The sequence below is a fragment of the Lontra canadensis genome, unplaced genomic scaffold (genome assembly GCF_010015895.1).
Source record: "Lontra canadensis isolate GAN:19392208 unplaced genomic scaffold, GSC_riverotter_1.0 scaffold7, whole genome shotgun sequence".
Classification (NCBI taxonomy): Eukaryota; Metazoa; Chordata; class Mammalia; order Carnivora; family Mustelidae; genus Lontra; species Lontra canadensis.
Genome location: NW_022631001.1, coordinates 25,481,310 through 25,495,595, shown reverse-complemented (window position 1 = coordinate 25,495,595; position 14,286 = coordinate 25,481,310). Strand labels below are relative to the sequence as shown.

The window sequence follows — 14,286 nt, the reverse complement described above, 5'->3', positions numbered from 1 at the left end:
CAACTCTTGATTTCAGCTCAGGTCATGATCTCAGGGTCATGAGACTGAAAGCGAGCACGGTGTGGAGCCTGCTTAAGATTCTCTCTCTCCCTTTCCCTCTATACCCCCCCCAACTCATGCTCTCTAATAAAATTTAATAAGTAAACAAACAAAGAAGCAAACTTTTAAATTTCACCCATTGGCAAGAAGAAACACAGGTGATTTTCAAGCAGGGGAGTGACACTAGGCCCATTTTCCAAAGAAACATGGTAGTTGGTGGTATTGTAGTTAATGAATTATGAAAGGGAGAGATCACAGGCGGAGAAGCTGCCATTTAACATTCCTAAGACAGGATGAGATCTAGAAAGAAGCCAAACTTGGAGGCAGTTGACTTTTTGGTACCCAAGCTGAAGAGTTAATAAAAACATACAATCATTACTAGTTTATAGGCAATATTTAAAGACAGGAATAAGACAGATAAGATTACTTAGAACAGTCACTAGAGAGCTGAGGGAACTTTGAGAAACACTTATATAAGAAAGGACTTGCTACGGTCCAAATGTCTGTATTCTCCCAAAATTCATCATCTGTGAAAACCTCCACAGATAATATGGTATCAGGAGGTGAGGCTTTAGGGAGGTGATTAGGTCATACAGCAGATTAGTGCCCTTTTAAAAAGAGACCCCATAGAGCTCCCAAACCCCTTTTACCATTTAAGAACACGCTAGAAACTGAGAATCCTGTAACTCAGAAGAGAGACTTCCCCAGAACCCATGCTGGTATCCTGGTCTCGGACTTCCAGCCTCCAGAACAATGAGAAATAAATTTGTTACTTATAAGCCATCCAGTCTGTGGTATCCTGCTGTAACAGCTTGAACAGACTAAGACAGCTGAAAACCTGCCCTAAAACACTTAAAAAAAAAAAAAGTTCAAGAGAAAGTAAGGTCACAGTTGTCTAGTTTTAAGGCAAATGGGGTTGGTTTAATGTCATTAAACAGCTCATGTTTCATCAGACTGACAAGTATTTTAAAAGACTAATCACATGCTCTTTTGGTAAAAAATAAAAATTCTAATCCAGTAAAAGAAATGTAAAATACATTGATATAGAGTTTGTGAAGTATAATTTACAATGTCAACATTTTAAATGCATAAATCCTTGAACCCAGTATTCCCCCCTTTAAGAATTTATCAAAAAAAAAAAAGAAGAATTTTACCCCATAGATATACTTTCATAGTGCACAAAGATATAAATACATGCATACATGAGTTATCTACTGCAGCATTATTTGTAATAGTAATAAACTGAATAACTACCAACCAAAAAAATGGGTAACAACACTACAGTCTACCCATACTATAACACTAACACAAACATTTAAAAGAACCGGGGATCTGAACATACTGACATGAAAGGATGTCTAAACAGACTTCCTAAGTGTGTGTGTAAGGGAGGGGTGGGGGGGGGGTGAATTATAGAAACCTATGTATACAAAAATTCCATTCTGTTTAGAAGAACAAAACTATTTATGTTCACGTATGTGTCACACAGGAGAGATATGGAAGAAAAGACCATATGCTTTTACCAGCACTTACCCTAAGGGAACAGCAGTGTGAATGAGAGGCCTGGGAAAGAGGATGAGGCTGCCCTTAATACCCTTTATACTCTGTGGCACATGTATTAGTTTGATAAGAATTTTGAAAATACAAATACAAATATAAATACAGAAAAAGTTAAAAGAGAAGTTTAAAATGACTAGAACTAAAATAAACTCCTAATAAACAAAAAAATTGGCAATCGCCATTCTTACCCTCAATCCTGATCATTCTATTACCTTTTTCCACAAGGCCACCATCATCCTCTCAGCTACCTAAATTTAAAAACCTAGGGGTCGCCGGGGGTGGGGGACTCAGTCATCCAAAAAAAAAAAAAAAAAAAAATCTTACCATTTGCGATGACATGGAAGGAACGAGGGGGTATTATGCTAAGCAAAATATGTCAATCAGAGAAAGCCAATTATATGACTTCACTTATGTGTGGAATTTAAGAAATAAAACAGGATCACAGGAGAAGGGCAGGAAAAATAAGGTAAGACAAAATAACCAGGTAGACAGACAAATCATAGGAGACTCTTAACTATAGGAAACAAACTGAAGGTTGCTGAGGGAAGGTTGGGGGGGATAGGGTAACCGGTTGATAGGCATTAAGGAGGGCACATGATGTAATGAGCACTGGGTGTTACATGCAGCTGATGAATCCCTGAACTCTACTTCTGAAACTAATAATATACTGTACATTAATTAACTGAATTTAAATAAAATTAAGTTAAAATTAAAAACGACAACAACAAAAACCAAACCTCGGGGTCATTCTATAGTCCTTTCTCTCCCTCCCTCTACTTCATTCTTCATTCAGTAAATATTTACCAAGCATGTTCCATGTTCCAAGAACTATTTTACATACTGAGAAAACTACATTCTAGTCTGATAGTCATAGAAAACTGTTTATAGTTTGTCTCAGAACAAATTTGACACAAAAAACAAAATTGTGCCAAATTAACTCTAAGTCCTCTAACTTCCATTTCCTAAATATGACTGAAATCTCCCCCACAACCTAATTTCTACTGCTAATTTTCATTGTTCGAATAAGAGACGATGAGAAATTAAATTCCTGCAATTTTATCCTTTCCAAATGCTTCACATCTCTCTCTCTCTCTTTTTTAAAGATTTTATTTATTTGACAGACAGAGATCACAAGTAGGCACAGAGGCAGGTGGTGGGGGGCTGGGAGAAGCAGGTTCCCCACTGAGCAGAGAGTCCAATGTGGGGCTAGGCTCAATCCCAGGACCTTGAGATCATGACCTGAGCTGAAAGCAGAGGCTTAACCCACTGAGCCACCCAGGCGCCCCTCTTCACATCTCTGTAATCTACCTTCATATTATGAAAAGTGAAGCTGAACATGTTTTCCTCTTGTGGAAATTTTTCAGTGCTTCCACTATCTTTTGAATAAGAAAAGAAACTCTGATATGCGAAGTCCTTCCCGATGCCTATGTATCCTCTCGGTCCACCTCTCCTGTCACCCTCCAACCCCTATATTTCACACCAGCCAGGCAAACTCCTAGGTTATCTAACATCCATATTTTCTCAGGCATCCATGCCTTTAAGGCGTTACTTCTCTCAGAATTCCTTTAGCCCAACCCTAGCAAACTCCTATACATTCTTTAAGACTCAGAAGCCTTTAAGCCTCTCCTCTACAGTCCTAATGCACCGCTCCACTCCTAACCCAATACCACAACTATTTATAGTAGCTATCTCCTGTTAAGTTCCATAAGGACAGGCACACACCTCACAGTCTCTCTGATCCTAAAATGTACTTAACAGCTAGCATGTAGTAGATATTTTACATCCATCTCATGAATAAAGAATGAATCAATGACTGTTTAAACAGCAGTGTGACCTTCAGTAATAAGATGTATAACTCAAGACTTAGTTTCCTAATGTATAAAAGGACGATGACTATATATATATATATATATATATATATATATATATATATATACCTCACAGGGTTGTTTTGATAATCACAAGATAACTTGAAATTCCTAATATGATGTCTGGTATTTAGTAAATATTTACTAAAAGTTGGCTTAACATACTTTTAGAAATAAGGCTGTACAAGCTATTGAGGGAGCAGAGCCTTTCTATCCTTACTTCTTTGGTAACCTTAATCCTGAATTTCAAACAAACTTAGAATATAGCCTAACTACAAACTAGAGTCCTTCTTTATTCTCAAGCTAGCAATCTTCTTCCTTGGTCTGGCTTTCTTTGTGCTAGCAATACTGAACTATTTAACATTCTTTCTCTCATTCAAGGTTTTTGCTCTACTTGTCTCTTTTGGCTACAATTTTAACTCTTCCCTCTTTCCCTCTTAGCTTAATTTCAAAGATACTGCAAAGTCCCAAGAAAATCTCTAGTTTTGTTTAGTTTCCTGTTTTGCTCTATTAGTCTATATTGCAATTATACAAATCTATTCCTTAAAGCTCATCATGCCGCCTTCCACGTGTTCAGTCAGTCCTGATAACTGTGAGGAACTATTATAGTTTCTTCTTCATCTTTCAGTTATATAACTCTGTTAAGAATTTACCTGATGATGTCAGTCTTCACTGACAATCCAGCAACATGATTTCATATTCAGATTCCTAGCCATACACTTGAATACTGAATTCTTAATTATCCTGGTTTCTCTCTGCTTTTGTATCATGGGCATTAGTTTTAACTGCAAGCTCTGAAAACTTGTCTTTGAGTTCTGGTTCTCTTAATACTAAGGACAGTCTTGAGGATAAAAGCTAATAAACACTTTCAAATTAACTTAAAAAAAAGACATAAAATCCTAAACAAAATTATAAATATTTTAGACATATCTGTAGGTCATTGAGGACACAATTTATATTCCATTGTCATCTACCTTCTTTAAAATTTGTATGTAGAATATTGACTAGCCAATTTCTGGATACCCTGTTCTGTGTGTATGTTTATGTGTGTAAAAATTAGAATCTCTTTTCCCTAGGCTCATAAAATTCCAACTCTCCAAATTTAGAATTTCAGAATTAAAAAACATGACAGAATGCTACAATTTTGTTTCATTATTGTTGCATTAATGTGTTCAGTCTGTAGGTTACTGAAGAAACAATTTGTGTTCCGTTGTCAACTACCTTCTTTAAATTTCATATGTGGTTATTAATCAATTAAACAAAACACAACTTGGCTTAATACATAAGAAAACTATTTTATACATATTATTTACATATGTTATAGAACATTAACATTTTCTGATAATTTTGAAATTCTGTCTAAAAACATAGCAAAGAAAAGCAATTGTTTAAAACACTGAAGTCTATATTATCTATAAGTGACATGGCTCTGCATGAAACCATTTTTAGAGAAAATGAGCAAGATCTATTTAATCGGTTACCTGTAATCATTCCGATCATCAGCTTTTATTCCAGGCCAATCTCTCTTCAGATACTGACTAGCCAACTTCTGGATACCCTGTTAAAATACATATATATACATATTTTATAATAAGTACTTTGCCATAAAAGAAGCTCTTTTCCTTAAAATACATTACCTGGCAAATCTCATCTTTTCAAATGTAAATTTAATTCAGAAGGACCAATGATAAATGGTAGAACATTGAAACCTGGCTCAATATTGTCACAGTCCTCTCTTGTCTCCATTTTTAGGAAAGGGTGAGTATAAGGCTGAAAAACCTGAAACTTAGTTTCTATGCTTTTCACTTCACCAAACTACCTGACCACCATAAAAACAAACTACTTCTGGAATATCACAGGGAACACATCTGTCCACCTCCCCAGAGCTCTGATTACACAGCTTAACAACTCAATTTCCCATCATTCTTCTGCTGTGGCGTTGTACCACATTTCTAAATCCAAACTCTCATATATCATGAAAGGTAACGATGCTTTCAGTTTGGGGCAGATACACGTTTACATGTAAAATTAATGAACATACCTTGGTGCTAGCTATTCCATATTAGTCATTTTAATTCAAGACAGATTTTAAGGATTTTTTTTCTTTTTAAATAATACCATGGCACAAATCACTTCAAATAAAGAAATCAGTTTTACAAAGAAATTCTACAAAGAAATATACACTTGTTATCCATACAAAATGAATGTGCAAAAAAACAATATTTATCTATAATAAGTACAGTAGATATCAGGATTTGGACAGAAAAGACTATTGTATTGGCAAGTGAGGTTAAACTATTCACTCTGAACATAGAATGTACTTTTAGATGGAAACATATGTGGTCCCCTAATACTCTAACAGGGTACAATGTACTGGATTAGAAATCATATACTTTAGGACCCTCAATATTCTACATACAAATGCAACTTCAAACTGAATAAATAAAATGCTGAAATGAAGAACAGTCACATTAACATACTGCCTACTTTAAGCAGAGACTGCCCAAGTAAAATCAATGCTGCATTTTACACATGGCACCCTTATACTAAGGTCTACTGCCAAATCAATCTGGCATTAAATGCATTGTTGAATCAAAACCACTTTTTTTTTTATTTTTTTCAGTGTTCCAAGATTCATTGTTTATGCCCCACACCCAGTGGTCCATGCAGTATGTGCCCTCCTTAATACCCACCACCAGGCTCACCCATCTCCCCCACCGCCCTCTCCTCCAAAACCCTCAGTTTGTTTCTCAGAATCCACAGCCTTTCATGGTTCATCTCCCCCTCCAATTTCCCCCAATTCACTTTTCCTTTCCTTCTCCTAATGTCCTCCATGTTATTCCTTAAGCTCCACAAGTAAGTGAAACCATATAATAACTGACTTTCTCTGCTTGACTTATTTCACTCAGCATAATCTCCTCCAGACCCATCCATGTTGATACAAAAGTTGGGTATTCATCCTTAATGATGGAGAATGAAAACCATTGTTGAATGCTTCTATTTATCATTATTTCAATGAACCCAAAGGGTAGCAGGAACTATAGAGTAGCTCCTTTGGATCTCCAGTTCCTCCCGAACGTCACAACAGTTTGGTTTCACTATTGCAAGGCACTGTGTATTCTGAGGACTCACATGCAACGGCATATGCACAATAGTTCCATTTACACACCTTGTACTCTGCGAAGCCCTATCACTAAGATTTCCCTGAAAATGTACAGCACTTTATCATCTTTGTACATTCTTCATACTGCTGTTTGCGTGAAATATCTTCCCATCATGCCCATTCCTACCTGCTGAACTCTCACCACCCTGTCTTTAAGCTGATTTTTAAATTTCGTAACACAAAATATTCAAAATCATATATAGGAAAATGTGAAAAAAATTATTTCCTAAAAAATTTCATCAAAATAGAATAGTTTATTCTTGTTTCTGCATTTATTAGCGGGAATCGTTTTTTAAAGAGCTACCCTGGGGCACCTGGGTGGCTCTGGGGGTTAAAGCTTCTGCCTTTGGCTCAGGTCATGATCTCAGGGTCCTGGGATCGAGCCCCACATCGGGCTCTCTGCTCGGCGGAGGGCCTGCTTCCTCCTCTGCCTGCCTGCCTCTCTGCCTTCTGCCTACTTGTGATCTCTGTCTGTCAAATAAATAAATAAAATATTTAAAATAAATAAATGAATGAATGAATGAATGAATGAATAGTGAGCTACCATTCCTGAATTATTTGGTTATCCTGAGGTACAGTTCTTAAAAGAAAGGCAAGATAAATATTTGGTTGTCCAGTTTTGCCCAAAGGTGAACAATGGACTTTTAATGTAACATTATGAACTCATATCTTTTAAATAATGGGTGTGTTTCAATTTATTGCAGTCACTATTCTTTCGATTCTGTGGTAAGGTGTCCCTCCCAGTTGGCTACCACATCATGACCCCAACAGACCTTGATAGTTTCTCTGTTTTCTTCTACAGTTTCTATTCCAAATATGCAATAAGCCAGTTTTCTAATGAATTCTGATTCCTTTCCGAGAGAAACAAGATTTAGCGATCACAACTAGGCACTACCTTATCCTTCTGGTCTTTATGTCTTTCTGAAAGAGGCTTTTTCTAATCATTGTATACAAAGTAGCTCACCCTCCGCCCAGTTACTCTTTCATAGTACCCCAACTTATTCATAATCCTTATTATGTTGTTACTGTCTGGTTTAAATATATTTCATGTGTTTACTGATTATAAACTCCATCAAGTAGGCATCTTATCCTTTTTTTTTTTAATCACAATGCCTCCAGGCTTTATAGCAAAGAAGCTAGCATTTTGTTGATCCTAGTAATGTTCACTGACTGCACAAATAAATGCCACATACCTTATTCTATTTCAAATGTATAATACCCAAACTTCTTTTGTGTTCTTGCCATTCTGAGTTAGAAATCTCTAAATCAAAATTTCTCTGGTTCCTCACGCCTCAGGAGAGGAAAAAAAAAGTACTAGATGTCTAAGATTATGACCAGGTGGTTTTAATATAATAAATAAGTTCCTTTGTAAAATTACAGTGAAATTTGAGCATTTCCACTATTGGAAGAAAACATATGTGTGGATACTCCAAAGCGATGAAAACCAAAAGTACCAGAAATTTATTCCATACCTAGAAGGCACTGCATATTAATTTTTGTGCAGGTTCAAATAAATGAAAGGAACTCATAATACATGGACAGGAATAAGAAGTATGTAACATAAAATGGGAGGCAACACATGGTCACTACCAAATAAGTGGCAATATGTGATGTAATTCCCAGGTGAGGAAAAGATCACCTGATATTTTCTTAACAAATTACATCTAAATGATACGATAGCTGACTTATTCAGTTTAATGAATGCTAAAGTGGTTATAGAACATTTCATACAGATCATGGGGTATATAATATGAACCTCAGATTATGAATAGGACTAAGAAGGCAGAATGACGCCACTCAACATTTATATAAAACAAATAAACTTGACAAGCATTTCAACACACTTATTCCTCTTAACTCTGTTAGGCCTTGTTATAACCACAGATAAATTGGACATTTAAGAGGCTACATAATTTACTTAAGATCATATAACTAGTTAGGTTTGAAATAGAATCCGTATCATTCTAAATCTTTGCTCAAAAAACATCATTTTAGAGTGGATTTTATCTAATTCTTTTAAAAATTTCTGAAATTACTTTACCCTTTTTTGTGCATTGTAAGTTACAACAGCAATTTCTAGAGCCCTGAACCACAAAGTTGAACTGTATTAAACTGAATGAGCCCTTCAGAGATGAGATGAGGGATTCATGAAATAGATAAACAGTGAGATCTTTAGATGAAAGACTTTATTCAAGTTAGTTCACAGAGGCAGGAATCATGACTTCTGTGTGCTCCATGCAGCTGTTCAAGATCTATTCTGTATGGATGCTCAAGAAATACTCCAAGGCCATTATAGGAAAGGTCTTAAGTAACATTTCATGTCTCTGAAAGCATTCTATACTTAAATGAACTGGTTTCCCTTTTATGTTATATTTAAAGCTATTAAAGCTATGCCTTATGAATAAAAAGTCTTATATACAGAAAATAAAATCTATCCTAATTAAGTGGCTAAGGAAAATCTACAGCTAGAAATTTTCTGGAAAGTTTTTTTTTCTTTTAATCACCTCCCCCCCACCCTATGCCACAACATTACTCCCTAACACTGGTGCACTAGACATATAATCCTTACTTATATTCATCTGAGCATCACTGACGGATCACGTAGATTTGATTTCCAATATAGTTTACTCTGCAGCAGTGGTTTCCATAAAAATGTACTATCAATATACTCTTTGGAACATCCAATAACATCCCATTCCAACTCTTTAAAAAGCTATCAGTGTCTGATCTAAGACTTGCTTTGTTGTACCTCTCAATAACACTTGCTATATTGCTCTAACAAGTGAAGCAACACAAAGAAAGCCACTGTTCAGTAGACACTGGGAAATAAACTGATGGCTTAACCTTTTGCCCATTTACCACAGCAAGATGAGCAAGAGTGTGCTCCACGGCTCACGCAGATTATTCCGTACCTGTCCCATCCCCTTAACATACAGAGAAAATAATATTTAAATTTTACTAAGGGTTTGCCATTAAGTGGCTCTTCAAAGTTACAGGACACCATGTTATTTATTTTTTTAAAGATTTTTATTTATTCATTTGAGAGAGTGCATGAATGGGAGGAGGGGTACAGGGGGAGGGATAAACAGACTCCACACTGCCCACACCCCTTAATCCCTCACCAAAACAGGCTGTCCTGCGTGGAGCTGGATCTCAGGACCCCAAAGTCAGACGTTTAATAACCAACTGAGCCACCCAGGTGCCCCACACACCATGTTATTTATATACTATAAACCTTTTTGTTGTGAAATTCCCAAGATTATGGAAATGACTTTTAAAAATTAACAAGTCCATTGCACAAGCTGGACAGTTCTCAAACTGACATAAATTATATAATAATTGTCTTTATTATTCTTAAATTACTTTAATAGTAATGGAGAACTTCACTTTTACCCTTAAGGAAAGTTTTGAAATATTTTTCATTGTTTTCTATGGTACATAACTGCAGTTAGCATTAAATTAATCAGTATATTATTTTAAAGTACGTAATAAACATTAATATTAACCTCATGTAATATATTAAACATTAAATACATATTTCTAGCTTTTTCCTTTTATCAAAAATAAAGATTAATTTTGTTTAAATTAATTACATAAGAGAAAACAAGATCTGGGGCGCCTGGGTGGCTCAGTGGGTTAAGCCTCTGCCTTCGGCTCAGGTCATGATCTCAGGGTCCTGGGATCGAGCCCGGCATTGGGCTCTCTGCTCAGCAGGGAACCTGCTTCCTTTTCTCTCTCTGCCTGCCTTTCTGTCTACTTGTGATCTCTCTCTGTGTCAAATAAATAAATAAAATCTAAAAAAAAAAAAAACAAGATCTTTTTTTAAGGATTATATTTATTTATCTGAGACAGAGAGAGAGCACGAGCAGAGGAGAAAGGCAGAGTGAGAGGGAGAAGCAGAATACCCACTGAACAGGAAGCCCAATGCAGGGCTCGATCCTAGGACCCTGGGATCATGACCTGAGCTGAAGGCAGACGCTTAACCAACTGAGCCACCCAGGTGCCCCAAGAAAAAACAAGATCTAATGATTTTAAATGACTTATTGTATCTCATTTGAGAACCAAACAATAAAAAAAAAAAGCCCATGAAATTTAATATTCATTCATGATTGAAAACTCTCTAGAAACTAGAAGCAGAAGGACCATTCTTTAACCTAAATAGGTGTACATGAAAAACCTACAGCTAACATACTTCTAATGGAGAGTGAATGTTTTCCTCCTAAGATTGGGAAGAAGGCAAGAATGTCCTCTCTCACCAGTCCTTTTCAAAGAAGGTTCCACCTAGTACAGTAAAGAAAAAAAGAAAAGGGACACAGATAGGAAAGAAATAAAATCATTTTTATTCACAGATGATGTGACTATGTGTATAGAAAACTAAAGAATCTATCAAAACAAACACAAAAAGCCCCTTCTGGAATTAATAATTGAGTTTATCAAGGCTGTAAGTGACAAGTACAACATTGAGAATGGGACTGTTTTCCTACATACCTGTAACAAACATTTAAAGTTTGAAATTTAAAAAAAAATTTGTATAATAACATTGGGTAAAACATGATGTGCTTAGGTATAAATCTAACAAAATGTGTGCAGGAACTGTATATGGAAAATTCCAAAATACTGATGAAAGAAATCAAAGAAAATCTAAATTAATGTACAGATATCTGATGTTAATGGGTTGGAAGACTTTATATTGTTAAGATGTCAATTTTTCCCAATATGATCTATACAAATGAAATCCAAATGAAAATTCCAGAGAGCTTTTTTGTAGATATAAACAGCCTGACTTTAAAATATATATGGAAACGTAAAGGTACTAGAGTCACCAAAACTGAGAAGTAAGTTCTGAGAAGTAAAGTAAATTCTGAGAAGTAAGAACAAAGTCAGAAGACCCCTATCACCTACATTCAAAGCTACTCAAGTATAATGTTACAGTAATCAGGACAGCGTGGTACTGGCCAAAGAATGGACACATAGATTAATGGAACAGAAAAGAACCCAGAAATAGACCTACACAAATAAACAGATTTTTCCCAAAGGTACAAAGAAAATTAGATGGAGAAAGAACCATCTCAACAAATGGTGAACAACTAGATGACCATGTGCAAAAACCTGAACATTAGCACATACCTCACAACTTACAAAAAATTAACTCAAATGGTTCACAGACCTAAATATAAAGTACAAAACTATAAAACATGTAGAACACAAAGAAAATCTCTTTGATCTTTGGCAAAGAGTTTTAACATATAACACCTAAAGCAAGACATATTAAAGAAAAAAATGATAAACTGATAAAAAAATGATAAAATAAAAACTTCAGATTTCATCTGAAGTCTTTAAATGACACTGTTAAGAGAATAATAAATGAGCTGCAGACTAAAAAAAAAAAAAAAAAATCTGCAAATCATATATCTGGTAAATGACTTGTATCCAGAAGATGTAAAGAGCATTTAAAACTCAACAATAAGAAAAAGAAACCAAGTGAATTTTTAAAATGAACAAAAGATCTGAACAGACACTTCATCAGTAAGATATAAGAATGGTAAAGAAGTGTATGAAAAATGCTAAGTATCTCTTGTCATTATGGAAATGCAGATTAGAACTACAAAATACATTATATACCTATTAGAATAGCTAAAATTTTTAAAACTACAGTATCAAATGTTAATAAGGATTCAGAATAACAGGATACTCCTTCACTGTTGATAAGAATGCAAAATGGTACATCCTCTTTGAAAGACAGTTTGGAAATTTCTTAAATGGTTAAACACAGACTTCCCATCTGACTCCTATATATTTAGCCAACCAATAAGAAAATGCATGTTCACATGAAACCCTGCACACAAATGTTTCTAGCAGCTTTATTCATGAAAGTGGAAGCAACAAAGATGTCCTTCAATAGATGAATGGTTAAACAAACTATGGTACATCTTACTATGCAATACCATTCAGTAATAAAGACTATTCATTCATACAGTTACACAAACTATTGATTTAGATAAATCCTAAATGCATATTTTATTAGTGTGTAACTCTTTGATTTGGCTTTTAAAAGAAGCTTCTTTCAAAAAAAAAAAAAGCTTAAGGATAAAAAAAGCTTCTTTTGAGGAGTCAAGATGGCGGAGAAGTAGCAGGCTGAGACTACTTTCAGGTTGCGGGAGATCAGCTAGATAGCTTATCTAAAGATTGCAAACACCTACAAATCCAATGGGAGATCGAAGAGAAGAAGAACAGCAATTCTAGAAACAGTAAATCAACCACTTTCTGAAAGGTAGGACTGGCGGATAAGTGAATCCAAAGCGACGGGAAGATAGACCGCGGGGGGAGGGGCCGGCTCCCGGCAAGCGGCGAAGCAACAGAGCACAAAATCAGGACTTTTAAAAGTCTGTTCCGCTGAGGGACATCGCTCCAGAGGCTTAACCGGGGTGAAGCCCACGCGGGGTCAGTGTGGCCTCAGGTCCCGCAGGGTCACAGAAGGATCGGGGTGTCTGAGTGTCGCAGAGCTTGCAGGTATTAGAACAGGGAAGCCGGTTACAGAGACAGAGCCGAGGAGTGACTCTCACCTCGGGGTTACCTTGAACCGGTCGCAAGCTCGGTCAGCTCGGAGCGCGGCCGGAGTCAAGGGTGACGGGAATAATTGGGCGCTGTTCTCTGAGGGCGCACTGAGCAGTGGGGCCCCGGGCTCTCGGCTCCTCCGGACTGGAGACTGGGAGGCCGCCATCTTCATTCCCGTCCTCCGAAACTCTACAGAAAGCGCTCAGGGAACAAAAGCTCCCGAAAGCAAACCCGAGCGGATTACTCAGCCCGGCCCCTGGTAAGGGCGGTGCAACTCCGCCTGGGGCAAAGACACTTGAGAATCACTACAACAGGCCCCTGCCCCAGAAGATCAACAAGAAACCCAGCCAGGACCAAGTTCACATATGAGGAGTGCAGTTTCAATACCAAGGAGAGCAGCGGAATTCCAGAGGAGGAGAAAGCAAAGTACGGAACTCATGGCTTTCTCCCCATGATTCTTTAGCCTTGCAGTTAATTTAATATTTTTTTCTTTTTCAATTTTTTTCTCTCTTTTTCTGCTAAATTTTTTTAACTTTTACCCTTTTCTTTTTTAACGTTTTTTAACTAGTTTATCTAATATATATATTTTTTCCTTTTTATATTTTTTCATTATTGGTTTTCTTTTTTTGTTTCTTTTTTTTTTTTCTTTCTGAACCTCTTTTTATACCCTTACCCCCCACCCCGCAACAATTTGGGATCTCTTCTGATTTGGCTAAAGCATATTTTCCTGGGGTTGTTGCCACCCTTTTAGTATTTTACTTGTTCCTTCATATACTCTTATCTGGACAAAATGACAAGGCAGAAAAATTCACCACAAAAAAAAGAACAAGAGGCAGTACCAAAGGCTAGGGACCTAATCAATACAGACATTGGTAATATGTCAGATCTAGAGTTGAGAATGACGATTCTCAAGGTTCTGGCTGGGCTCGAAAAAGGCATGGAAGATATTAGAGAAACCCTCTTGGGAGATATAAAAGCCCTTTCTGGAGAAATAAAAGAACTAAAATCTAATCAAGTTGAAATAAAAAAAGCTATTAATGAGTTGCAATCAAAAATGGAGGCTCTCACTGATAGGATAAATGAGGCAGAAAAAAGAATTAG

At 36.3% G+C, this 14,286-nt stretch overlaps 1 protein-coding gene across 6 annotated transcripts in view; it reads right to left on the bottom strand.

Moving 5' to 3' along the window:
* The window catches only part of FCHSD2 (FCH and double SH3 domains 2), a 295,916-nt gene that overhangs the window by 148,147 nt on the left and 133,483 nt on the right, over window positions 1-14,286 (bottom strand). For 4 of the 6 annotated variants that reach the window (XM_032853162.1, XM_032853161.1, XM_032853164.1 and 1 more), the window contains exon 4: window positions 4,949-5,025. In XM_032853162.1, coding sequence (XP_032709053.1) covers window positions 4,949-5,025 — 77 coding nt within the window. Of the gene's footprint in view, window positions 1-4,948; window positions 5,030-6,375; window positions 6,386-10,822; window positions 10,825-14,286 lie in introns of those variants that run through there. The other 2 variants (XM_032853166.1, XM_032853165.1) reach the window with 2 other exon arrangements.